This window comes from Lepidochelys olivacea (genome assembly GCF_965140295.1).
Source record: "Lepidochelys olivacea isolate rLepOli2 genome assembly, chromosome: 24".
NCBI classification, from domain to species: domain Eukaryota; kingdom Metazoa; phylum Chordata; order Testudines; family Cheloniidae; genus Lepidochelys; species Lepidochelys olivacea.
The window spans coordinates 5,891,495-5,919,093 of record NC_140434.1 but is presented as its reverse complement, the minus strand read 5'-3'; the positions used below and the strand labels follow the sequence as shown (position 1 = coordinate 5,919,093).

Genomic DNA, 27,599 nt, shown 5'->3' with positions numbered 1-27,599 from the left:
AGTTTGATGTAAATACTGTACAATTAAGTTGTTAATAGTTTAAAAAGAGAGACAAGGTGGGAGAGGTAGTATCTTTTATTGGACCAACTTTTGGTGAAAGACAAGCTTTTGTGCTTACACCGAGCTCTTCCTCAGGTTTAAGAAAACATAGGGCAGTTTGCAAACTAATGAATTAAAAAGCAAAGCTGCTGCTATTTTCCTGTCATCTTGTGTCTCTTAATTTGTGACAGATGCTTATTTTGGGGGAGGCAGCATTCACATAGTAATTTACAAGGGCAAGGAGGATTGGAGCCATTACAGCGGGGTTGTAGTTGGGAGCACGGTTTGGACATAAGAATGGCCATACTGGGCCAGACCAAAGGTCCATCTAGCCCAGTATCCTGTCTTCTGATAGTGGCCAGTGCCAGGTGCCCCAGAGGGAATGAATAGAACAGGTAATCATCAAGTGATCCATCCCCTGTCACCCATTCCCAGATTCTGGCAAACAGAGGCTAGGGACACCATCCCTGCTCATCCTGGCTAATAGCACTTGATGTACCTATCCTCCATGAATTTATCTACTTCTTTTTTGAACCCTGTTATAGTCTTGGCCTTCACAACATCCTCTGGCAAAGAGTTCCACAGACTGGCTGTGTGTTGTGTGAAAAAGTACTTCCTTTTGTTTGTTTTAAACCTGCTGCCTATTAATTTCATTTGGTGATCCCTAGTTCTTGTGTTCTGAGGAGTAAATAACACTTCCTTGTTTACTTTCTCCACACCAGTCATAATTTTATAGACCTCTATCATATTCCCCCTTAGTCCTCTCTTTGAAAAGTCCCAGTCTTATTGATCTCTCCTCATACATACAGCTGAGTGCATTCCAAAGGTAAAACATTGGCTATTCATAGATCTTATGTGAGCAATGGATAAAAGTCCTCCCCTGGCAGAGATGATCAGACTTTGCACTTCTGTTGCAAAGCCGGTATGGTCCAGCAGATTGGCCACTGAACTGGAGCTCATGAGAACTAGAGAGAGGAAAACGAGGCAAAGAGAAGGGAAGTAACTTATTCACAAAGCAAGTCAGTGGCAGAGCATACCCAGTAAGTAGGGCACTGGACTGGGAGTGGCATTCACCACCTGTTGCCACTGTTCCTTAGAAAAGTCACGTCTGATGTACTGTCTGAGAAGCTCAACTATTTCAGCAAAGGGGCATTTTGATTTTTGCCGGCATTTTTGAGGCGGCTTTAAGATGACCTTGTGAAGTAAGCTGTCCTGATAGGTGGCCCTGCCTTCATGCCCAGTCATGGGGAGATCTATACCAGTCGAGAGCAGAAGGTTGGAAACTGACGTTGTCCGGGTCCCACCAGTGTTGGTCATGGCCACAGTGACGACTGGAGCTCCAAGCTGCTACACTGCATTTGGCAGACGCAATACTTAAGTCATGGGTAGATATCCATGAGGTTAGAGCACAAGTGGCCGGCAAGCTGAGAAGGGGTATGACTCTTGACTGGATTTTAGTTCGTGTCTTCTCAATGTGTTGTCAACAGGACCCAGAGCAGTCGAGCTTTATCCCCAGATAAGTAGGGTATGGTTCAAAAACGATTGGCGGATAGGTGAAAGGGGCCCGCAAAATAACAAACCGGTCTTCCCAGCATCCCTCCGGGCATCACCCTGAATCTATTCCTAATTAGGCTGTTTTGCAGACTTCCCGTAGCATCAACATCTCTGCAGATGACCTCGGAGAGAGATTTGACACGGGGGGGGCGAGCGCTAACCGCCGGAACTCATCAAGTTCACATGAACGTGTGTCAGGGCTTATCTCCCTTTTCAAACAAACACAAAAAGGCTCAGTAATCTGGCTATGCTTTGTGCCATGTGGGAATGAAACCTATCCCTCCCCCCACCTCATTTAAGGGTTCTCCCCATGGACAAGGGGGACTCTGACCCCAAATTCTATCCTGCTCTCCTGTATAGCTGACTATGCAGAGAAAACGTTAATGAGCTGTTAGCTGGCTGCATATAAATCTAACACCGTGTATCACTTCAGATGTATTTGGTGCTCTGCTCTTTATGTCAGCTTGAGGTTACGTGCATGCTACAGCGGCCCAGCTATGGAGCTGCAGGTGCTTCCTACGTTGACGGTTTTTCCATCGGTGCAGGTAACCCACCTCCCCAAGAGGCAATAGCTAGGTTGATGGAAGAATTCGTCTGTCAAACTAGCTGCATCTGCACTGTGGGTTAGGTCGACCTAACAGCGTTGCACAGGGCATGACATTTTTCACAGCTGAGAGCGATGGAGCTAGGTCGACCGAAGTTTTAGGGGTAGACCAGGCCTGATGCTTTGCTGCTCTTTTGTCAGAAAGGGCAGCTTGTTCTGGGGGGAGGGGTGATACCAGGAGATGCAACAAACAAGCTGTTCTAAGCGCTAGCTTTACAGGTGCTTAGCAAGAGAGAAATTGCTCCTTCAGAAGGATGCTGCAGTACCTGGTTGGCTCCTTAAACATTGGTTACATGGGGGATGTGGGAGAGCGAAACTCTGTTTATAATAGTTGGTGGAACCGGATACAGAATTTTGAGTTGCTCCTTTTACAGAGAGAGGAGCCGGTTCGGATCCACCTCTGAACTCTACAAAATCAGGATTATGTACAATCCTGTGGTCCATCCCTAGTTCTAGAACCAAGACATTTCTCAATGAGCAAAAGCTCTTCTCTAGGGTTCGGGCTACGGAGGGCTTTTGCTCCTGGGGGTTCAAAGAGTTTGGCTATACAAATACTTAGTTCATGGCAAGCAGGATGTAAATCTACCTCACACTAGCCTGTTGCACACTCAGGGTACGTCCCCATTGCAAGGGGAGGAGTGATAGTAGGCATGCCCTTGCCAGCTTTAATGTAGCTGGCATCGGGTAACAATAGCGGTGTAGCACATGTACTCGGGTGACTAATCCATGCTGCCAAGCTTGCTGGCGAGCCTGGGTTTGTACGCAGGTTTCTAGCCCCTGCTACCATATTTATTACTGTTAGCCATGCTAGCTGGATGAAAGCTGGCCCGGGTATGTCTTGGCATGCTGCAGTGACACCTACCAATTGCCTTAAGCGTGGGGTAGATTGACATTGCAGCTTTCTGTGACCTCAGTGTCATATCGAGAGAAACTCTCAGTGAAATTGTGCCAACCTCCCTTCGTTTTCATCTAGAAGCCACATCTTGCTCTCTGGATCCATTTGGAGCCGGGCTTTGATGGGAGTTGCAAGATTTTCTCGTTGACAAAAGTTGAGTTTCAAGCTTAGTACATGCCTGGCACTGGGTTCGTTCCCCGTGAGGCTGCATTCCCCTTTTGTGGCTTTCTTCTCGGAGAACTTGGTCCTGAAAAGAAAACTCTTGAGTCTGGCTCTTGGGTTCCCCCCCAAGCTCTTTAAAACTATGAATGTGGCCCTGGGCTAATCCGATCCAGTCTATTAATCCTCGTTGAGGCTGGAATTCTGCTCAACAATCCATTAAAGCCATCAAAAGCGAAGGGGTGGAGACTTTTCCAACATAAAGGCTGCTCAGTGGAAACCTTTTCCCCACTGGTTGGTTTCTAGGGAGAAGAGCAGCCTCTTCAGACCGCAGGACAGCTGATTCCAGCATTCTCCATTCCCCCCTCCTTGCTGAGCAGGAAGCATGGCTTTAAAGAATGTAAGTAGATTTTGTCGTGTTAATTCTCTTTCATCGTGTTCATTCGGGCAGGTACCCGGGAGGCCCAGGACTCTGTTGTTCGAGGCGCTGTATACAAACAACGCCGAAAGCTGCCCCCAAGTTCTGCAGAACAATTTATTCAGAAGACTTTGGGCCAGAATCTCAGCGGGTATAAATGACCACAGCTGCATGGGCTTCGGTGGTGATCTGCCAGTGTCCACCAGCTGAGGATCAACCCCATTCTGCCTTTATGCCCATCACATCCTTCACAGTCTGTACTGACTCCTGGATGCGTCTCCATGGAGACTGGCCAACAAACTGAGATCTGTGCTGCTCATTATTCCCACCGACACACACACTCAGTGTCACGGGCACGTTTTGCCTGCATTTAGGCTTGGGGATAGGTGTAAGTGAGGACAAAATGTAGCTGAGCTGCGTCTCCCGGTTGGGTGTTGTTGGAAACAACAGACACGTGGCTAGGTAGCTTTTCAGAAGGTGTCAGCAACTCTTCAAGGCCAGTCACAAATATGCCGTACGGAGCATAGGATGCCAGGAATCAGGATTCCTGGGTTCTGTACCTGCCTGCCACTGACCTGTTGTCATTTTCCATGCCAGCTTTTAGCAGTAGGAAACGGTCATAAGGCCAGGTGTGGTCTGTGCACAGGCCTGGGAGCCAGGACTCCTGGTTTTTATTCTTGGCTCCAACACTGACTCAGAGAAATTCCGGGCATCTGGCTCGCTCTGTCTGTGCACACCACTTGACCTGGTCAATCAGAATTTGCCAAGCTTTGGGGGTCTCACCCAAAAGCGGCTGCAGGAGCTCGAAGAGCAATGAGTGTCAAGCTTATGACAACGCTGCGCACCGGCTTTGATCCACCATGCAAGGTCACCGTTTGTAGTGCTCTGAGAACTTTGCAGAGGAAGATACTCCACAGATGTGTCTTGTGTATTTCTCCCCCGCCCTCAATCTGTAAGGAGAGAAAGCTCAACAGTAGCCATAATGACAACGTGATTAAAATAGGCACCAACTCAGTCACACAAATGTGCGGCCATTGCATTCGTAGATTATAGAGCCCAAGGGAACCACTGTAACTGAGTCAGACTTCCCACATGACATAGGCCAGGGGTGGCCAACTTGAGCCTGAGAACGAGACAGAATTTACCAATGTACATTGCCAAAGAGCCCCAGCAATATGTCTGCAGCCCCCCATCAGCTCCCCCTGCTCCCAGCACCTTCCACCCGCCAATCAGCGCCGCCTCCTCCCTCCCTGCACCTCCTGATCAGCTGTTTCATGGCATGCAGGAGGCTCTGGGGTGGGGGGAGGAGCGAGGGTATGGCAGGCTCAGGGGAGGGGGCAGGAAGGGGTGGAGTGGGGGCAGGGCCTGTGAAGAGCCAGGGGTTGAGCAGAGAGCACCCCACGGCCCATTGGAAAGTTGGCACCTGTAGCGCCAGCCTCGGAGTCGGTGCCTGTACAAGGAGCCGCATGTTAACTTCTGAAGAGCCGCATGGAGCTCTGGAGCCACAGGCTGGCCACCCCTGACATAGGCCCTACGGCTTTCTATAGCGGTGTGCAAGTCTGGACAAAGGCTGCAGTATGATTTTAACATCCCTCTTACCACGTAAAGTGCTGTACTGAGTCATGCGGTTGCACCAAGGTTTGAAGGGTCGGTGTTGCTGACGGGTTTGAAAAAAGAGAGCAGTTATCACATCGCTTTTAACCAGTAGACAGTTGCAAGCGTGGGGCCTGATCCTTGACTCCCCTGAGTAGTACCATGAAAAGCAAGGGGATTAGTCATGTGAGTGGAGTTATGAGGGCAGGATCGGGCCCTAGATAAGGAGCTAGCCGGGTTTGACCGCAAAGACTGGGTCAAATCTCCAACTTTCACGTTTCCTGTTTCCATTTCTATTTGGGGTAGGGGAAAGAGAAAACCCCTTTTGTTTTAATGGGAAGAATCAACGACACCAGTGTGACCCAGGACCGTCTCAGTGCCACCTGGAACGGGCACAGAGGCCTGCAGGCGGGTTAGGGGAATCTCCTGAGTCTGGCATGTATGTCCTAGTTCACCAGAGCCTGTCTCAAATGAAAGCTGGTCTCACGCAGGTCACCCGTGTCCTTGTGAAATGTGGCTCCGGGTCTGAGGGGAGAGGTCACGTCTCTATACTGCAAAAAGTGTTTGGATCATCTGTGTCTGGAGCGGGCAGGTGGGTGAAAACCAGGGTGAGATCTTCATCCTGCCATCTGTCTGTGTAACCAGAGCATGGTCTGGTTCACGAGAGGTCACCTGCCACCAGTCTGAACTGAATGCAAAGGAAGGACTGTGAGAACTTCAGGAAGAGAAAAACAGCAGGGGCAGGGCGGGGGGTGGGGGGGGGCGTGAAAGAGAGTGCACTTCAAACCTTACCTTGAGTGCACTTCAAACGTTTGCGGTGTTGGGTTCGGAGGGTGGGGGAGAAGACCCCCTGGCACCCTTCGCTGAAGAAGAAAATGGACAGTGAGTTGGCTTGCTGCAAAGGCGGTCTCAGCCAGGCGGGGTTGAAAATGCCGAAGAGGACGCTGGGCCAGAGAAACATTGTTAGACGGGGGGTTACGCTGTTAAGTTTAGGGTCTGGGAAGCATGTTATGATTGCACCGGCGTCACCCTTTGTTCCTTTGGGCACAGCACGCCTGGATAGTCCGCATGGCCCCGGATCAGGGGCTGGATGCTACAGAGAATGCTCTGAGGGCACCAGGGTTAGTGTGAGTCTTTTGTTAAACTGTAGAGGGAGCGGGGCCTGCAGTGGCCTGGAAGGTGCAGAGTTAGGGGGGCTGATGCACAGTAGGCACAGATAAGACTTTCACCGAAGGGCAGGTGGGGACGAGGCTCTGGCTGCAAACAACAAAAAGAGCCAAAAATCTTGTGGAGCAGCAGGAGTTTGAGCAGGCTGGGGTGGCGGCTGTGATTTTTATCTCCTTGCCCTAATCATTTGAGGTACTAAGTCAGTGGGAATCTTTCCTGATTGAGGGCTTCGGGACTTGCCCCAGGTGGAGCAGCAAGGAGAAAGGAATGGGAAGAACGCAGGCAGCAGAGAGGAAACCAGTGCAAGGAATGTATTCAACAATGGGTGTAATTTTCGGGGGGGTTGCTGGCAGGGCCGTCCTTAGGCATACGCAGCTGTGTAGGGCACCATGAAATTTGGGGCAATTTTGCATGCTGCACACACTGAAGTACCAGCCCCGGCGACCAGCCCTATCCCCCGGCTGGCCCCCCACAGGCTGCACCCACTGCAAGGGGCAGGGCCATCCCTGGGGCGGGAAGGTCCTGGATAACTCCCTCCTCCCCCCTCTTACCCTTCCCCGCTGCTCTGCCCCCGGCCCGCCCCCATCCGGCCCGCCCCCATCCGGCCCGCCCCCATCCCACCTCTTCCCCCAGCGACCCCGCGCTCACCGGTGGCGGGAAGCAGAGCACTGCAGCTGGGAGCTGGCGGAGTAGAGCGGCCTGGTGCCGGGGCTGCTCCGCTTCCCGCCGCTGCTGGTGACCAGACAGCAAGTGTGAAAAATCGGGGCAGGGGGTGGGGGATAATAGGACCCTATATAAGAAAAAGACCCCAGAATCAGGGCTGTCCCTATAAAATCAGGACATCTGGTCACTCGAGTGGGGGGGGGGGGGATCCCTTCCCCGAAGCCGCCTCCCCTGAGTGACACAGCTGGGGCGAGGGAAGCGGAGCGGGCTGCTCCTGGCCCCCCGCTCATCCCCTGGGCCACTCTGGGCCTGTGGGCCCCCAAAAGTGCCCCCCTACAGCTCCTGCCTCCCAGACCTTGGTGGAGGGAAGGCCTGAGGCCCCACACAGTCCCCTGTAGGACACCCAAATGGCTAGGGATGGCCCTGGTTGCTGGAGTGGGTGGAACTTGCGGGCATGGCTCTGCACCTACAATTGAGTCATTCAGTGAAATGGCATTTGTAGAGCATGTGGGTCAGTCCTCGAGACTTAGGCAGGAGGTGGAGGTCAAAAAAGAACTGCACCGCAACTGTCAACACAGCACTGCATCCAGGATTGAACCGCCGATAGAACTTGTTAGACTGCGTGAAACCTCTAGTGACTCCCAGAACGTTAGGTTGTATTAGGTGGGTGGGGAGGGAGACTGCACCGGGCTTTGAAAGGGAGGACAAGGGGTTTGTTCTTGACGCACTAGAAGCCAGTGGAGGGGTTCCAGGACGGCAGGGTGACTTTAAGGGCTGCGCTTAGCAGGTGACATCATGCGGTCAGGTAGCTGCTGTTCAGGCCTGAAGGCAACGGCACTGAAAGATGCTCGCCAGCAAGCCTGACTCACGCGAGTCCCATTTCCCTCCTCCCTAGGGCAACACCTTGGCACGCCTAGCCAGTATCCCTCTGTTCAACTCGGCTTATCAGATCGCTGTGTTCACCTACGCGGACATAAAGGGTGCCCACCCCGTGGTGGGTTTCTTTTGTGGCATGGCAGAGCGCAGCGTGAGCACCGTGGTGGGGGTGGCCGTGGTGGCAGCCACTCCGGTCATGTAGAGGCTGGAGGTGCCACGTGAGTATGACTGGGGGGACGAGGCTTAATGAGTGACATTGCTAGGACTGGTCAGACTGGCTATGGCATGGGAATGGCCCTTTCTTTGCCCTTTCTTAATATTTCCATTTCTGGAGCGAAGGCAGAATGACACCAAAGCATTGGTGCAAGAGTCCAGCCACCATTCCTAACCTGCTCTACAAAGGAAGTGTACCCTCCACACGGTGTCCAAACCCACCCCCCTCACCAGCTCTTGGCCTTCTCTCACTAACCAAACAGCAGCAAGATAATCAAGTTCAGCTCAAAGCTTCTGCCCAGGCTTGGTTGCTCCTAAGGTTCCTCCCACAGGGCTACTCAGCCCACACTCTAGATCCTCTTTCCCCAGAAAGCCGCTCCCACCTCCCTTCTGTCCAAGTAGGGTAATGAGCTACCTGCACCAGCAACTCAGCAAACCCTCCTAACACTTCCATAATAGACTAGAACCCTGCTACCAAGGTAGGGTGCTTCAGGTCAACACAGCTACCCTGATCCCATGCCCCTTTTGTGTTCACTCATCCTCTCCAGGATGAGCTTTTAGTGGCAGGAATATTTATGGAAGCAGTACATTTTAAGTGAATGTTTGGATGTCTCATGCCTCCATTCTCCTTTTAGGTGGGGCTCCCTGGCCAGATTACAGATCCCAGGATGCACCACAGCATCCTTTCTTGGTGAGGAGAGGCAGTGCATCATGGGAGATGAAGTCCAACAGGGGAGCCCACCCCCTATAGGAGAATGGAAGCATGGAGCACCTAGACTACAACTCCCATGAGAAACCCTGGCAGCATTTCAAAATAGCAATATTTTGTCTTGTGGGCATTTGGTTTTTTGACAGAGAATTTAAGTTTTCTGACAGAGAGAAACAATTATTGTGAAAAATTTAGTTTAGTTAATAACTCAAGTTTCCATTGGCAGAAAGTTTTCAACAGCCCTAACTTGAAACCTGAACCCAGATTTGGATCCAGACTTCACAGACACCCCCAACCCATCCCCTGTAGACCAGAACCCGACTGAGACTGAGATGTGGGTGCTCATTTGTGACATGCATATGGCTTTCTCTTGCCCAGTAGCTGCGGTTAATAGCTTCACACTGAGAGGCGTGGATGAGCTGGAGGCAAGATTCCCCATTCTGGATCAGGCAGCAGACGAGGTAAAAGGCCCGTTGCTGGGGTGGGGTTAGGCTTTGAGATCTGACGGAGGTGCTGTGAATGCTGCGACTGAGAAAACAACCGAAAAACCATCCCGTTTTCCTTGTCATAACTTGTGGGTTCTATTCTGGGAGCGGGGAGTAGGGTCTAGTGGTTAGTGAATGGGGGGGCTGAAAGTCAGGACTCCTGGTTTCTATTCCCAGCTGTGTAGCCTTGGGTGACTCACGTCCCAGCTCCGTGACTCAGTTTCCCCACCTGCAAAAGGGGGATAATCTGCCACCCTGTAGGGAGCTGATGAGCCTCAGTTCATTCCTGCTTGTAAAGTACTCTGGGAGCTCCAAGAGCAGGCCCCCCTATTATTGTCGAATAGTCGGTGGGAGAAGCTGCCAATTTCATTCTTGTTTGCACCCCTGGTTTGGATGTACGTAAAAAAGTTATTGATAGACTTGAGTGTGTGGGCATCATCATTACAGATACGCATCGGGCCAGCCTGCTGCCATACAGACTGCCCTGACTGTAATGGCCCCGTCTCTGGCATAAAGCTCTGGGGGAGATAACTGTGCCAGGGTATTTTCCCAAAAGCACGTATCCTGGTGGCATGCACGCCTGCCATACATGGCATTGCCACCAGAGGGTGCCACCAGACAGCTCTTTGCGGCTGAAAGCCATTGACAGGACCCCAGAGGCAAAGGATGGGGTTACCGGTCAGAGATCTCCTCTCCCTCTGGCCCCTGGCTGCCCTGGGAGATAGGGAGATGCCTGGCCCTGCAGGCGGAGCAGAGCGCTTGGTTCCCCTAAGCAGGCTGCTGTGCCCATGTGCCATGTCCCCCCCCCACCAAGCAGGGTAACTCCCCCTGCCCCCAAGCCCTCCACTGTGCCCCTCCTCTGACCCTCCTGTGATCCCCCTAGCCCCACATACCACCCCCTGCTCTTGAATTCACCCTCCTCAGATCCCTCCCTGCACATGAAACTCTTGCCAACTACCCCCACCCTCCAAATTTACCTGCACAATTTATCCTCCCCCCAAACTTACACCCTAAATTTACCGGCACCCCCACCAGCCCCCCAAACTTACTGCACAATTTACCTTCCCCTCACGCTTACCCACACCTTAATCTTATTCTTCCTGGTACCCCCTCATGTTACCAGGGGCTTTGAATGGACTCCTCTCCTTATACGGCCCAACACTTAACCCTGCACCTGCCCACCCCCTCCTCCCTGGGGAACGGTGCTGCCCCGCACTCTGCCTGCAAGTGAAGAACTGGTGTGTCAGTGGGCCCCGCTCTTGATGTGAGTTCGTCCCTGTCGCCCCCAGGTCCTTGGGAATTTGCGAGACAGCCTGGCTGCTGGCGTGGAGCAGCTGCAGTCCAGCACCGCCAAGCAAGTGGGCCGGCTGACGGAGAGGGCCAGCGGGGTGGTGGAGGACGTGATGGGCATTGTGGCCTTGGGGGTGAACATCGTCCTGAATGTCAGCATCATCAGCCAAGTGCTGGAGCCTGGGGCCAAGGCAGCTCTGAGCCGCATGGAGCAGATTGCGAACCGCTATCTCCCTGCCACAGAGGAAGAAATGAGTGAGTAACAGCGATACCCTCAGCCTGCCAGCAGGGCCATGCCAGGCAGACCCTGGGGCGGTCAGTGTCACGAGCCCCACTTCCCAGCTGGGGAAACTGAGGCACAGAGCTCAGGAAAGTGACTTGCCTAAGGTCCTCCCATGAGCCAGTGGCAGAGTGAGGAATAGAATGCAGGAGTCCTGACTCTGACTCCCTCAATAGGAGTGTAGATAGTAGTATCTCTCATTTCTTTAGTGCCGCTCATCTCAAAGCATGAGAAGGAATTCCTTCGCTTGCCACCAACATGCAGCCACCTCTGGGGTGGAACGTGGCAGCTGGTTAACAGCTACCTAGCCACTTTGCACGGGCATCTCTCACCTGGTGCTGAAATGCAGCCAGCTCTGGAGTGAAGCATGGCAGATTTTGAACAGCCACACAGCAACAGTTTACTGAAGCAGTGGCAGAAAGGAATGAGCCAAAATAGAGCGACTTCCTTTGGCATTTAGCTGAGATATTGGCGTTCCCACCAGACTTCCCTTCTCTGGCAGCTTCATGGCTGGGGTCTCCAGAGGAATGATGTCAGCCCTGCTCCCGCTCTCACACCCCCATCACCTCCTCAGTTCCAGGTGGACGCTAGCAGCAGGTAGGGGGGCCTGCTGGCAAACTTCCCATTGGCCAGCATGACTCACGGTTCTGCCAGTGTTCAGGAGTGGGAGGGGATGGCAAAGCCCAGATTCCCAGCAGCAGCCCACCTGCTGCGTGCGGCTCGGCTTTACACGGAGCCAATTCAGGAGGGACTTGGCGCGCTAACCACTAGCCCACGCTCCCCTCCTGGTGCTGGGCGTGGAACCCAGGCATCCTGACTCCCAGCCCCCTGCTCTAACCTCTCTACCCTCCCCCCCCAGGCACCCCAGCCTCCTTCTGCTTGTCTGTTGAGCTGCAGGTTGGGTGACCAGATGTCCCGATTTTATAGGGACAGTCCCAATTTTTGGGTCTTTTTCTTATATAGGCTCCTATTACCCCCCACCCCCTGTCCCGATTTTTCACACTTGCTGTCTGGTCACCCTAGCTGCAGGGGACCCTGGTGCTGTCCCTTGTGCTGATGTGCCGGCTGGGGGAGGGCTGCTGTCTGTTCAACCGCTGTCATTTCCAATTTCCCCTGGACTTGGTGATGCTCTGCAAACACCCCTGGCTGCTGTGTCACCCACACCAGTGACACTCCCTCTGAGGCTACCCGGGCTCTGGCACGTAGACTGCCTGCCAGGCCTGGTGTTCTGGCAATGTCTGTGCAGCAGCCCCGTGGCGTGCGTGACCTGTGGAGCGCTGGCGGGCAGGTGGATATCCCTTAGCTCACCGCCACCACCACGGGCCTCGGGGTGGAATCCAGCCACCAGGCCTCACGCCTTCTGTGCGAGCGTGGCGCACCCGGGATTGAACCGGGGACCTCCAGAGCTAAAAGCACGAGCTGGGTGGCTGGTGAACGCTGGGCGGCATGCACTGGCTTGTTAACAGGAGGTCGCTGTGACAGGGTTCGTTGGTCCAGGGTTGCTTGTGAGTGGTGGGCTGTGTAGCCTTTGTTATTGCAGAGATGTCCGTAAGCATTAGGCTGCACGCCCTGGTTTGTTATTGTAGGGTTGCCCGTGGGGGCTAGGCTGCACACCCTGGTTTATTGTTGCAGGGTTGCCCATGGGCACTGTTTTGCACACACTGCTTTGTCCATGCAGGGCTGCACACAAGCACTGAGCTGCACACAGGGATTGTTACACCCGTTGCGCTGATCAAAAGCCTCTACAAAACCCTGCGGCGCTTTGCACGGGGATTTGAGCAGACAAAGGCTGTTAGCTACCGCGAGCTCCCCCAGCGCGCCTGGGCCTTTGCTGCTCAATGACCTGGAGCAGAATTCTGCTTGGCAGCATTTCTCCAACATTCGACTCTGTCTAAACATCCCGTCCCTGGGCCTTCCCGCCCGGTGCCTCCCCTAAGCCTGCTGTTGCTCTGCAGTGAGCTCCCGCTGCCCTTGAGCTAAGGTCTCAAACGGGGATCAGAGAATCTCCCCGTGCTGTGTGGCAAACCCATGTTAGCCAGGCCCCTTGGCAGCCCAGCTCAAGCTCCTACAGGGATCTCAGCAGTCTCTTTGAAACCCCTTGCTTGCTGCCTTTGCAGGACAGATCTTCAAGGGTCACCCCAATTTAGGGATTAGCTCAAGCTGGGGATTTGAGGAGCAGGATCTGGAGCCTGACTTTCAGCCCTAACAAACTGGGAGGGGGATCTAGATCTAGGATTTAGATTTGTAGGCAGAAGGGCCAGCTGTTACAGGCAGCTTCCAGTTGGATCAGGAGTTTGGCCCACCTCCATCATGGCCTCCCCTCCGCCATGGGGGAGGTGGGCCAAATCTGGGGGAAGCATACTGAAGTTTTGCCTAGACCGGCTGATTGTCTTGAGCCTCTTCTGCCCCTGCCACCTGAACTATGGGAGAATCTTCATGAGATGTGAAGCTCTCTGACACCCAGTTGAGCAGTTCTGATTCCTTACTGTAGAGGGCAGTGGAGCACATGCTCCCCTCCCCCCGCAGATGGTACCTCATTTTCAGGGGCACAATCCTCTTTTGGTACTTTTGCCCAGCCCCCTCCACCCAATCTCACCTCCTGTCCCATCATCTGTCCCTGTGTCCCCTCCCCGCCCAAAACAGGAAGGCAGGAGCCAAACCTCACAGGCATGAAGCAGAGACTGGAAAGCGAGCGGACCCTCGCAGGGCGGCTGCAGCTTGTGATTGCTACCTCGGCCAGGCGAGCAAACCGGAGAGCGTGGTCGTATGCAGAAAGACTATGGAGTTTGATGCGCCGGGCCCTGAACCAGCTACTGGAGTTTGCTGTGATGGTATGGATTTATTCCACAGGGTTAGCTATGGGATCCCCAATGGCTGCAGGACACACGGGAACCCCAGTTCTGCCACGGCCCCTTTCGTGCTGCTTCCCTTCATCTGCTGTGGCGCTGAACATAGTGGGTTAGGTTCGTGACCAGCAAAAGCCAACAAGCAAGCTGCTAGCAAAACAGGCCCCTGGGAACCTCTCGGCTTCTGATGGAGGAGCTAGGGGTATTTGTCTTATGGCTGCACTTAGAGATCTGGAGCCCTGTGCTGTGCAGGCATATAGTCGGCAAGACAGACAAAGGGTGGAAAGGGAAACCGAGGCACGGAGAGCGACACGGGCTTGCCCAAGGTCACCCAGCAGGTCTCCTGTCTCCCAGTTCAGTGCCCTTCCCAACTTGCCTGGCTGCCTTCCAGGTGCTGTGATGCAGGTTTCTGGCCTTGCTGTCAGCGAGATACAGGGCGTGGGGGTGAGGAACTGAAAGAGATCCAAGCGGCTTTGCAGCCTCTGGCATTGGGAAGGGGGTGTTCCCAACTGGAGAATGAGGAAGAGGAGGGAAAAGCCAGTCCTTTGAATCTTTAAGAACATAAGAACGGCCAGACTGGGTCAAACCAAAGGTCCATCTAGCCCAGTATCCTGTCTCCCAACAGTGGCCAATCCCAGGTGCCCCAGAGGGAATGAACAGAACAGGGAATCATCAAGTGATCCATCCCTTATCGCCTATTCCCAGCTTCTGGCAAACAGAGGCTAGGGACACCATCCCTGCCAATCCTGGCTAATAGCCATTGATGGACCTATCCTCCATGAAGTTATCTAGCTCTTTTTTTGAACGCTGTTATAGTCTTGGCCTTCACAACATCCTCTGGCAAGGAGTTCCACAGGGTGACTGTGCTTTGTGTGAAGAAATACTTCTTTTTGTTTATTTTAAACCTGCTGTCTATTAATTTCATTTGGTGACCCCTAGTTCTTGTGTTACGAGAAGGAGTAAATAACACTTCCTTGTTTACTTTCTCTGCACCAGTCATGATTTTATAGACCTCTTTCAGGTCAGTCCCTTCACATCTGCCAGGGTGTTGCTTTGGATTAGCGCGGAGCCTGCTAACGAAGCTGGGTGGCTGGACAGCCGCAGGATCTCATTGCTCCTAACGTTGGTCTGACAAAATCAGGCTTTGACTCCTTCCCGGCTCATGTAACGCAGCCCCTGCCACTGGGTTTGCTGGGGCTAATTTTGTGGCTGCACCAAATCTCCTGAATGTGCCAGGTCCCCCAAAAAATCCAATGCTTCTCTACTGTCAACTTGTTCCATGTGTCGGAGTTGTGCAGACTCTGCTTGTTCTGGCCCAGGGGCTCACAAAGAAATCGCTTGAATCTGGGGGGGCAGGTTCTTTGCTCCGCGTCCGGCATGAGCTAACCTGAGTCCTGCAATCTCAAGTGCTTTCGAGCCCTGAGGAGGCCTTTGCGTTGGGCTAGGGAGAGGAACAGGCCTGTCGCAGCCGGGCTTTCAAGGCAGCGCTGGCTGGCTGGCTGAATATAATGCTATTACTTGCACGTCTCGCCGGGGGATCTAATGAGGGAAATATGCCGTTGAGCGTTTATAGGAGCTGTAATGAACCCCTTTCTGAATGCAATTTGATCGGCCTTCAAGCCTTTGTCTGCCCCACTAGGACGCTTGCCGTTATTCCAACTGCTCCTGTACATTCCTCTGCGGGGCTTTGAACATTCTGCACTTACAGAAGCAGGTTGGCCTTGTCTCATCCACCCCACGCTCCTTGGCTGTTTCACATCCTCTGGCAGGCGGGCAAACGAGATTGCAGGTTCTCGATTCAGATCCGGGGGGGACCCTCCCACCATAGAATGGCCCTGGCGTGAATGGGACACAGACTGACTGAGTTACGCTGTGGGCAGAAAGGGGTAGTGGGGGGCGCTGGATTGGCTCAATTCCTGGGTCTGCCCCTGGCTGACCTTGCATGAGTCACTTATAGCTACGTCAATGTTTAAAGCCAGCAGGGACCGATCACCTGGCCTGACCCCCAGTGTAACGCAGAGCAGAGAATTACATCCAGTTAGAGAGCCCAAGAACTCATGTGTGACCCAAGCATCCTTTCCAGAAAGGAATCCAGGCTGGATCTGAAAACACCTAGAGATTGGGAATCCACCACTTCCCTGGCACTTGGTTCCGGTGGTTACTCACCCTCCAGGCTAACGATTTGTGACTTAGTTCTAATCTGAATTTTTCTTGATATTCCCTCAGTTTCCCATCTGCAAAGTGGGGATGATGCACCGTAGCTCCCGGGGTGGTGAATTCGTTAATGTCTGTGAGCAGGGGCTGCGGGGCGCCATTTAAAGCTGACGAATGGGGCGGGGAGGGAGAATCTATTCAGGTACCTGCTCTGTGGCCTGTCTAGCTATAGGCAAACTAGGCAGCTACCTGGGGCCACAGATTCTGCCTACGGTGACAGGAGCGGCCAGGTCAAACCTGAGCAGTGCTGTGACCCCATGCACCAGGTCGAACGCCACTCGCTCAGATTTGGCCCCGACTCCCCCCCCCTTCCCGTGGTCAAGACAGAAGGGCAGCTGGGCCAAACCTGAGCAGCGCTGCGACCTGGCACTTAAAAGTAGTCGTACCAGGCCGGTGTCTGTAAGGTGCTCAGACGCTGGGGTGCGTGGGGCATAAAAGCAGGTAGATTGTTCAGGGATCAGTGCGTACGATTGTGGCTGGAGAGGAGCTTACGCTGCTGCAGCCCATGCTGTACTTGCTATGAGGGTAGAGGACCTCCGGGTGGATTCCACTGGAGCTATGGCTGATTTACACTAGGTGGGGATCTGGCCCAGGGACTAGACCACCTTTCATATGAAGCAGACCTGACGTCCTGAGAGCTTGGGACTAGGATATCCAGATCCACAAGACCACCCAGAGCGAGACTCGTAAATATCAGCCAGCGTTGTGAACCCTCCGGCTTCTCGGCAGGAGTCCCCTCTCCACCTGCCTGGAGTCATGTTAGCCCAGAGCGGTAGGGGATCTTGCACCTGCCTCCGAAGCAGCTGATGCTGGCTGCTGCGGGGCTCAGGAGAGCGGGCGAGAGGGACCACTGCTCTGATCCCAGTCCTCCTGGCCACTGGTTTCAATCCAGCCCAGGTGGGGTGCTACATGATGGGTGTATGGGGGCCTCTGCCTCTGTGGATTGAGTTAGCTGTCTATCTTCGGGCCTTGTCTGGCCCCCCCAGCACTCTAATATGTAAGCACCCTCTTGAATGAATTTATCCTCCCACCCCACCCTTTATGGGCCAGTGCTGTTATCCTCATGGCACAGATGGGGAGCCGAGGCCCAGAGCGGCTAACTGACTAGCCCAAGGTCACATAGGAAGCCTGTGTCAGAGGACAGGATTGACCCCCGGATCTCCAAACTTGCAGGCTAGCGCCCTAACCACTGGGCCGTCCTTCCTGCCCTGGCGAGAAATGAAGCATGAAGGATGTCAGCCCACAGGGGTCTCAGCCCAGACCCTTCACACTTAGTGCACATAGTATTTCTCCCCCGGCCCTGAAAATAATAATGAATCTCATACCTCTCCCCTGCAATTTCCCCTCAAGGATTAGCCGAGCAGCTTTCATCCCCCTACCGCCTCCAGGAGCCTTTCCTGAGCGCAAGGCGCTTTGAAAGGCAGTGATCAAGTGACAGCAAAGATCCACCCTTGTTAAGTTCAGGGGCTCGGCAGGGGGCACAGCTTGGTGGGATCTGGCCCTCATTGCCAGGAGCCGGGGGAGGAGAGTGGGGGCAGGGCCCCGTGCCTTGCCATGTGCCGCGATGATGACAGGTAATGTTCCTGCTCTTGACGGCAGCCCGCTGCCTGTAATTTGGCACAGTGGGTTGTGAGATTGGCGTGGCTTGCCGAGCTGGGAGAAAGGCTGGCTTTGTTGTGACTCTCTGACGGCCAGAAAGGACGGGCGGGGGCGGCGGGGGGTGGGTATTTCCACCTGTCCGCGTGTGTGTCACCGTGTCTGTGCAAGGGAGAGCGTGTACATTCATGTGAATGCACACCTGTGAGTTGGTCGGGGGGATTCATGCACAGCTGTAACTGCAAATCTCAGCCCATCCTTAATGATTAACCCTCTAGCAATGGTGCCGCTGAACACACATGTGGGTATTTTCCGTGGCTCTGTGGATATACCATTGATGTGCCTGTTTTCAGAGCTTTGTGTGTGTGTCAGCCTGTCAGCCAGCCTGCAGGCAGGTGTGTGTGTGTGGAATCAGGGGTCAGTGTGTGGAGAATGTATGGCGTATGTGTGAGCACTTGCAGTATGTGAGGGTGTAGGCGTGTGCATTGCATGTCATCCTTGGGTGCTTATGTTTTCCTGGCCAGGGCGGGAGCGGGGATGTTCTTTAAAACACAGCCCCTGTCTGCGTCGTTAGGCCTCTCTGATCCCTTCGCCCCGTGTGGAGAGGGCTGGTGTGTGCTGGGGAGGACTGATCGTCCCCTCTGCGTTAACTAGAGATTTGCCTGAGGCAGCTGGGCAGCCGGCTGTGGGTTCCAATCATGCAGTGAGAGTGAACCCAGGGACAGCTCCTACGCTGGTAGGGCCACCCAGCCGCTCTGCAAATGGGAGCTTGGAGGCTCAGCCTTGAAGTGGACACGGAGCAAATCTACATGACGCAGGGACAGAAATGCCGTAGCTCTGTCCAGACAAGCGCTCCCGTTTGTTGCTACCAACCGTGCTAGTGCGGAGCAGACCCGCATGCGTGTACAGCCCCTAACACACCAGCGTCCTAATCCTGCATGGGATTTCTGGGTGCTTTTGCAATATAACTAATTGCACACAGAAAACCATGTCCAAAGAACTCTATTAAGGTTGCAAAGTCAAGCACTCGGAGGTCAGGAGATGCTGGAAGGAAAGCTGCCGGTGCATCCTTAATTCCACCCCTTTGTGCCTATGCATGGAGACGGTCTTTCTTTTTTTTCCCCCTACAGGAGCCTGGCCCCATTCAGTCCACAGGGTGGAGTGGTCACTTAAAGAACAGCTACTTAATTGAAGGGAGTAGCTACCATCCTCCTACCATCCCCGCCATAAACTTATCCAGCTCAGTTTTGAAACCAGTTATGTTTTTTTCCCCCTGCACCCTGCTCCCCTTGGAAGGCTGTTCCAGGACTTCACTCCTCCCATGGTTAGAAACCTTTGTCTAATTTCAAGCCCGAACTTGCTGATGGCCAGTTTTATCTCCATTTGTTCCTGTGTCCACATTGGTCTTAACTTAACTCCCCTCCCTCCCTAGTATTTATCCCTCTGATGTATTTATAGACAGTAATCAGATCTCCCCATAGCCTTCTTTTGGTCAGGCTAAACAAGCCAAGCTCTTTGAGTCTCCTCTCATAAGGCAGGTTTTCCATTCCCCAGATCATCCTAGTTGCCCTTCTCTGCCCCTGCTCCAGTAGGGTTAGAATATACCAGGAACTAAAGGGCTCTTGAATCTAGCAGAAAAAAGCAGAAGAAGGGAGGGATCAGTAAGGAAAGCTACCTTATTGAGGTCAGAATAGAGACAGGCTAAAAGTCAAGTAGAGTTGGACCTTGCAAAGGGAATTAAAACCAATTGGTTTTAATTGTCTATTTTCTGCTCATTGTTTGGTAGGTGACTGCAGGCTTTTATTTATTTCACACTCTTCAAAGCCTGCACTGAAGAGGGGAATGATTAATTTCTTCATGGGCTTTCCTAGGGCACTCACCCCTGTAGCATGTGAGCGCTTCCCAGGTGAGTTTATTTTTACCACACTCCTGTGAGGCAAGGGGATGGTATTATCCCCATTTTACAGATGGGAAACTGAGGCACATAGCATTCATAGCCACTCATGTTGGGTACCCGATCTGAGGTGCTGGTATCTTTTCAGAGTACATAGCATTATATCACACTTAGTGTATTTCATAGAATCATAGAAGATCAGGGTTGGAAGAGACCTCAGGAGGTCATCTAGTCCAACCCCCTGCTCCAAGCAGGACCAACCCCAACTAAATCATCCCAGCCCCGGCTTTGTCAAGCCAGGCCTTAAAAACCTCTAAGGATGGAGATTCCACCACCTCCCTAGATAACCCATTCCAGAGCTTCACCACCCTCCTAGTGAAATAGTTTTCCTAATATCCAAGCTAGACCTCCCCCACTGCAACTTGAGACCATTGCTCCTTGTTCTGTCATCTGCCAGCACTGAGAACAGCCGAGCTCCATCCTCTTTGGAGCCCTGCTTCAGGTAGTTGAAGGCTGCTATCAAATCCCCCCTCGCTCTTCTCTTCCGCAGACTAAACAAGTCCAGTTCCCTCAGCCTCTCCTCGTAAGTCATGTGCCCCAGCCCCCTGATCATTTTCATTGCCTTCTGCTGGACTCTCTCCCATTTGTCCACATCCTTTCTGTAGTGGGAGGCCCCAAAACTGGACCCAATACTCCAGATGTGGCCTCACCAGTGCCAAATAGAGGGGAATAATCACTTCCCTCAATCTGCTGGCAATGCTCCTACTAATGCAGCCCAATATGCCATTAGCCTTCCTGGCAACAAAGGCACACTGTTAACTCATATCCAGCTTCTCATCCACTATAATCCCCAGGTCTTTTTCTGCAAAACTGCCACTCATCCAGTTGGTTCCCAATCTGTAGTGGTGCATGGGATTCTTCCATCCTAAGTTCAGGACTCTGTACTTGTCCTTGTTGAATTTCATCAGATTTCTTTTGGCCCAATCCTCCAATTGTCTAGGTCATTCTGGACCCTATCCCTACCCTCCAGCATATCTACTGCTCCCCCCATCTTAGTGTCATCCGTGAACTTGCTGAGGGTGCAATCCATCCCATCATCCAGACCATTAATGAAGATGTTGAACAAAACCGGCCCCAGGACCAACTCTGGGGGCACTCCGCTTGATACCGGCTGCCAACTAGACATCCAGCTGTTGATCACTACCCATTGAGCCCGATGATCTAGCCAGCTTTCTATCCACCTTATAGTCCATTCATCCAGCCCATACTTCTTTAACTTGCTGACAAGAATACCGTGGGAGACCATGTCAAAAGCTTTGCTAAAGTCAAGAAACAATACATCCACTGCTTTCCCTTCATCCACAGAACCAGTAATCTCATCATAGAAGGCAATTAGATTAGTCAGGCATGACTTGTCCTTGGTGAATCCATGTTGACTTTTCCTGATCACCTTCCTCTCCTCCAAGTGCTTCAAAATGGATTCCTGGAGGACCTGCTCCATGATTTTTCCAGGGATTGAGGTAAAGCTGACTGGTCTGTAGTTCCCCAGGTTCTCTTTCTTCCCTTTTTTAAATAGGGCACTATATTTGCCTTTTTCCAATTGCCTGGGACCTCTCCCGATTGCCACAAGTTTTCAAAGATAATGGCCAATGGCTCTGCAATCACATCAGCCAATTCCCTCAGCAGCCTCAGATGCATTGTGCATGTCCAGCTTTTCTAAATAGTCCTTAACCTGTTCTTTCACCACTGAGGGCTGCTTACCTCCTCTCCATATTGTGCTGCCCAGTGCAACAATCTGGGAGCTGACCTTGTCTGTGAAGACCGAGGCAAAAAAAGCCCTCTCTCCAACACCACCTGCGTAACCACACCTTTACTTCCACAATTCGATGGTCCCTGCCTGGGCCTTTTCCTTCAACAGGGACTATGAACGAGAACATGACTTGTGCCTCAAACTCCTTTATCCTTCTTCCCAGAGCCACATAGTCTGCAGTGACCTGCTCAAGGTCATTCTTGGCAGCATCATTGGTGCCCACGTGGACAAGTAGGAAGGGGTAGCGGTTCAAGGGCTTGATCGGTCTCGGCAGACACTCCATCACATTCTGAATTCTAGCTCCAGGCAAGCAGCACACTTCTCGAGTTTTCCGGTTTGGATGGCAGATGGATGACGGTCCCCCTTAGGAGGGAGTCTCTTACGACCACCACCCATCTCCTCTTGGGAGTGGTGGTCATGGAGCCCCCATCCCTAGGACAGTGCATCCCATGCCTTCCGGTCGATGGGGTCTCCTTCTGATCCCTTCTCTCGGATGATTCTTCCAATCCAGCTGTGCAGAGAGCCTGAAAAAGCTTTCTTACCTCTATCTGCACTGGGGGTACACGGGTTCTCCTCTTTCTTTTTCTGGAGGTCACAGGCTGCCAATTTCTGCACTGCCCTCTTTGATTCTTCAGCATGCTGTGACTGCAGTACCAACTGCTGACTTCTGTCCAGAAAGCCGCCGTTTTCTCTGATGCAACGCAGGGTTGATACTTAGGTGCCTAGTCCTTTTAACCTTCTCTTCCAACATGGAGACCAGCTTGCACTTTGTACAGACGAAAGTCGCTTCTATCCTCTGGGAGCAAGACAAACATGGCACATCCCGTACAGGTCACAACAGCTGATCGCTCACTATCCATAGTGTCTTCCTTCTAAGAGCCTCTTCAGATGTTGTATTTACTGCTCACTTTTCAGAAGCCTGAAAGGCAAAAAAACTCTGTAGGACCCCAGGTGAACTCCCTCTGTTTGCAGCTCACTCCGTTTGCAACTGGCTGATTTTTTATAAGGCTGCTGGCTTGAAGCAGATTGCCCTGGCTCAAAGCCTTCCCTCCAATCAACCACCCAAGGCCCATCTGGAGCAAAGAACTCCCAATTCACAGTTTTCAAACAAACAACCCCGCGGTCAAACGGTCCCTGCAACTGGCACCAGTCAAACAAATGGTCCCAGCAGACAGACACTCGGATATTTAGCCCACCACACAGCCACCCAGTGCCGCACTCACCATAGTTCCTCTCCAAGGGTTCCCAGGCAAACTCCCTCTGTTCGCTTCTTCTTTGTTCGCAGCTCCAGCTGCCAAGACTTCAGTTGCAGCTGTGAGCCCTCAGCGCTTCTGCCCGTCAGATCCCAAGCTCTCAGGTCGAGTGCCCAAGAAACGAGGAACGTGCAATTAGTGACCACCTGGGAAAAGTTTGGTGCCAGTGTCTTGCCCCGCATCACACAGGAACTCTGTGGCAAAGGCAAGGGTAGAATCCAGCCCTCCAGAGGAGCATTCAGCTGCCTTAACCATGAAACCGTCTCTTCTCTTCCTGCAATGTCCTGACTCGCTGTCCATCCTGTGCAACGAATGTGGAAGGGGTCCTGTGGAACACATAACGTGTGGACATGCAATTAAAGGTCCGGCTCTTGTCCCCCTGCATTCAAATCAGGCAGCTTCCTCTTCAAAGCTGCCTGGGTCTAGCAGGGGGTCTTTGAGAGCACAGGAGATTTTCCCTGCTCTCAGATCAGGGACAGATCTGGCACAAACTTCAACAGCCCAGAGCTGCAATTGCAGGGAAAGTCTTGGTCAGTGCCAGGCTGGAGCATGCTCAGTGTGGACCAAATCTTCAGGAATTTAGCTGCTAAAATATAAAAAATCTCTACTGAGCACATGCAAACTGCCGTTTTTAAAAGGCTCATAATTAGGCCAAATTTGAGTGGATTTCCACTGGCACAGCAAAAGGCACATAGGTCACCCCCGCGCCGGCCCCGCCAAATTTCAGGACCCTGCTCCAAAAGCCTAGAGCTGCTAGAGCTCTCTAAAAAAATGGTTGCCAGATTTTTTTTAACACGGGCAAAACAATGTATTTTTCTCTAGTCTCATTATCAGAAACGGCTGAAACATTTTGGCTGACACTTTCCGCAACAGTTCAGCCTGAAGCAGACACCCAGCAAGGAAAATTCCCCCCGAAGTGGTTGAAGTTTGGCAAAGTTATAAGCAACTGAAAACAGGGGCTTATAATGAGAAGTGTCAGGCGACCTAAATACCAATCCCACCTCTAATAAACCCTGTCAATCTTAAAAATACTAGTGTAGAGCAGGCCTAGGTGTTTGTACAGCACCTAGCAGGCAAGGCCCTGATCCTGAGTAGGACTTCTGGGTGCTGCAGCAGTTGAAATAATTATTAGTCCTTAGTTCTTAGCAGTCCAACTCTCATACTGTGATCAGAGGGAGGACTGAGGGAGGACGAGACCTGAGCCTTCCAATTAGCTTTTCAACAGCTGCTGACCTTGCGTGTTGATTCCAAGCAGGCTTCCCCCACCGATGACCCCCGCGGTGTTTGTTCTTTGCTCTGTTCAGCCCCTTTGATGGATTGTTCCTTCCCAGCTCAATCCCGTCCCGCTCCCCGAAATGGTCTTGACCCGGCCTGTGTCAGCGCGGCTGTGAGGAGGTCAAAGGAGATGCTGGAAGCCAAGCGGGACCAGCTGTAATTGGGGCGTGTGTCTCGCTCTGATGAGGTTTGCATGGAATTTCTCCAGCCAGGTCGGGGTGCGATGGGTGCTCATTAATCCTGTTCAGCAGTGCAATGGTTGGTAAAAGACATACCGGCCCCTGTGTGGCTATGCCATGTTTCCGAGGTGGTTACTCTGTCATAGAGCTGTGTAGATACTGGCGGACATGAGGGAGGGAGGGTTGGTTTGGGGGGAAGGGGTTAGATAGAGGAGGAGGAGTGCGAGCTCTTGCTGTGTCTGCGTGCTCCATAGTTAACTGGAGCGACGGGCTGGGAGCAGTGTGAATAGCAGTAGTGTGCATCATACCTGCTCTCGCCACGCTGTTCCGATGGCTGTTGCACCTTGCGTCCACATGGGGCACTCTAGTCAAGTGTTGCAGGGCCCTCCTGCAGTCCCTGTCTGAGCTCCCTGAACCAGCAAGCGGCTTGTGGGAGAAGGATTCTGGGAGCCTAAGGGGATGGTGAATTAAAACTGGCTGGGAAGTGGAATTCTGTAGTGTGGACCAGGCCTCTCTATGCCCAGCAATGCTGGATCCAGACTGAGATGGAATGTGGGTTACACCCAAATTGTATGTGTGGGGGGCAGCCACCTATCCAGAACATTTCTGCAGGACAAGACCTGATTCTGTGCCACATGGTACAAACATGGCTATTAAACTGCCCTGAAAAGGATTTCAGGCTGGCAGAGCATCAACACTGTCACCTCTCATGGTCATGCTTCAGTGGCCGGTGGCAATGGGTCAGGAAGGAATCTTCCCTAGCTGCTTCCCAAGCTACTGGGAGTTCCACTGAGTTCCACTGTATCATTCTGAGCTCTGTGGATCAGGTCAGCACGGTGTTTGGGATGGCTACTGCCTTGGCCGATACACCTGGGATTGAACTGGGGAACCTCCAGAGCTAAAGGCATGTGCTGATACAGCTTGAACTAACAAGCAAGTCCCATAAGAGGCTCACCCTCTCGACGGAGCAGGTGCAGGGAGACGAGTAGCACTCGCTCATCAATGGATTGTATATGCACAACCAATTCTGGGGGAGTCTGTGTCCTCCATTCGTGGCAGGGCCACGTAAAAGGTTTGATGCTGCTATCTAGCTATGTTAGCTCAAGCGGTAGCAGCTCATGCTGAGTGTGGAAAGTCTAGGGTTCAAATCCTGCTGTCAACCTAAATATGGTCAATTACACATGAGCATCTATACAGCAAGGACCTGACCCCCACAAAGCCTTCTCCCAGCATGCAGAGGGGTTGGTGTGAAACCTGGGGCTGTGTAAAAACCCCAAAAGGAGCAGGCTTGGTTGCTTAGCTTGGGTTTAGGAATGCTTCAAAGTGTGGGTCAGGGATGTAGAGGAGGAAAGGGAGGGAGCAATCTGCCCCTGGACATTATTCTTAAGTTAGCAAACTGTCTCTCTCTGCCGAGAAATTGACACGCTAAGGTGGGAAGGCGCTGCTGGGAGCATGAGCCTCTTAACGTGAGGGCTCTTTGCTGCAATTTGAGGCATTCAGGAGAACAAACAACTTCCCTGGTAGAGCTGTAGCTTGCAAAGACTAAAAAGAGCAGCCCCCCACTCCCTACCCCGCTGCACAAAGCGAAAGGAGCAAGAGCCATTAAAGGCAGCAGGAAAGAGAAATTGACACATGTTTTTCAGAGCAATGAAAAGAGCTGCCTTTGTGCTGAGCTTTTAGTCCCAGCTGCATCTTGGCCTGGCTAGGATATTAATACTCAAAGGCATTTTAACAAAGCACCAAGCCTCTGTGGATCAAGATCCTTATATGGCCGGCTGTTCAGATGGTATAAATAGCACAGGCCCGATTCACTCAGGCTGTGGATCTGGCCCATTGACTTCAATGGAGCTGGGCTGATTTACAGCCACTGGGGTGCTGGTTTGTTTTTCAGTGCCACATTTTTGACCAGGGCTAATCACAACCCTCTCCCCCAAAACAGGTGTTACCTCTATTTTATAGACAAGCAGAGGTAGCTTTACCGAGTCAGTGGTGGAGATAGTTGGTGACTCCCAACTGAGCTGCTGTAATCCCTAGACCCCCTGGCTTGATTCTCTTTTCACATCGCCCCTGTAAATCAGGAGTAACTTCACTGAAGTCAGTGTAATAGAACTTCTGTGAAGCCTGGGCTCAGGTCCCATTGTTTTTAGTGGGATTGTACCAGGGGAATTTGGCTTATTGCTTTCCCAGCGCTGCGTTGTCTTGGAGCTTGCTGACTGAGAACTGATAGCAGCATTAGTCTCTAAGGTGCTACAGGTACTCCTTTTCTGATAGCCCCAGTGTCGTGTACCATCCCCATAACACGTGGGTACAGATCCCACTGCGGGTACTGCAGCAGTGACCTAGAACATTGTGTAATGGGAGATCACCATTTCCAGAGAAAGGTCCGTTGTTCTTAGGGCTGCAGAAATATTGTGTCAAATAGGCAGTGCTCTGGCTACCTTGGTTAGCTCAGATGGGTGGGGCAAGCATCCTTGCTGAGCCTGCGTTGTGATCACGGGATATGCGGCATTGATGTCTTTCCACTGAAAAGATTTTGTTGTTGTTGTTTGAATAATGGTTAAAAATTGGTCTCTCCTTGGGCTGGGGTTCCTCTTGGATTTCACAAGCTATGCAGAATCCTGCTGTGGTCAGTATGGTTACCATGCGGTTATCGAACCAGCTGCTGTGCTCCACCCCAGAGGCGGCTGCAATTTCAGCAGTCTCTATAGATACAGGCCAAGATTTGCGAAAGTAACCAGGGATTTGGGGAGATGCTTTAAAGTGCAGTCAGCGAGTGATTTGTAAGCAAGTGCTGAGTGCTCATCCTCTGGGAATCAGGCCCCTTCTAAGGCATCTCAGAGTGGGACCTCCAAAAACAGAGGCACCCAAAATCACTAGGTGGCTTTGCAAATGTTAGGCCCTGGGTTCTATTCCTGGCTTGGGAGAAGAGGTGTCCAGAATAAAGGAGACTCGGAGTTTAAAATTCCTGGGCTCCATCCTTGGCTCTGCAACTAGATTTGCTGGGTGACCTTGGGCAAATCGCTCTTCCGCTCAGTACCTCAGTTTCTCCATCCATCAGGCATCTGCAACACAGACAACTTTCACTATATCAGCTTCCGCCTGTGAAGCTCTTTATACACAAAGGGAATTCTGCCCTGATTTCCCATGGCTCCCATTTGTGCCGGTGAGGGTAGAATTTCAATTAGTGCTCATGTTCTTTATGGACCTGAGCACTGAGCAGTATTCTGTAGGGACTGATTCTGCATGTGCTTAAGGATCTTAGATGAGATGGGACCAAATGATTTTTTTTTTTTTAAATCTTATGGTTTTAATCCATTTGTTCTTAACCAACAGGCTATCAGGTATGTATATGGTTCCATGATCTCAGCATTTCATGATCTTTAATGCATTTTACACCCCTCCCACCAAGGCATTATTATTCCCATTTTATAGATGAGGAAACTGAGGCACAGAGTGGTTTGGCCAAGGCCACACAAGGAATTTGTGGCAGAGGAAAGAATTGAATGCAGGTCTCTAGAGCATCCTAATGCTGGGCCAGCCTCTCTCGCTGCTCTGGTACCTGTAATTCCAGTGCTGAACAGTAGAAA

The 27,599-nt window shown here is 52.2% G+C and overlaps 1 protein-coding gene across 1 annotated transcript in view; it reads left to right on the top strand.

Annotated features, from left to right (window-relative positions):
- Window positions 1–2,090: 2,090 nt before the first annotated feature.
- LOC311512400 (uncharacterized protein) overlaps window positions 2,091–27,599 on the top strand; it is a gene marked incomplete at its 5' end in the record, with an annotated part of 45,453 nt that continues 19,944 nt past the window's right edge. Inside the window, 5 exons of the mRNA XM_084613615.1 lie at window positions 2,091–2,138; window positions 3,558–3,651; window positions 9,269–9,351; window positions 10,665–10,920; window positions 13,589–13,776. Of these exons, the coding sequence (XP_084469741.1) occupies window positions 2,091–2,138; window positions 3,558–3,651; window positions 9,269–9,351; window positions 10,665–10,920; window positions 13,589–13,776 (669 nt within the window). The remainder of the gene's footprint in view (window positions 2,139–3,557; window positions 3,652–9,268; window positions 9,352–10,664; window positions 10,921–13,588; window positions 13,777–27,599) is intronic.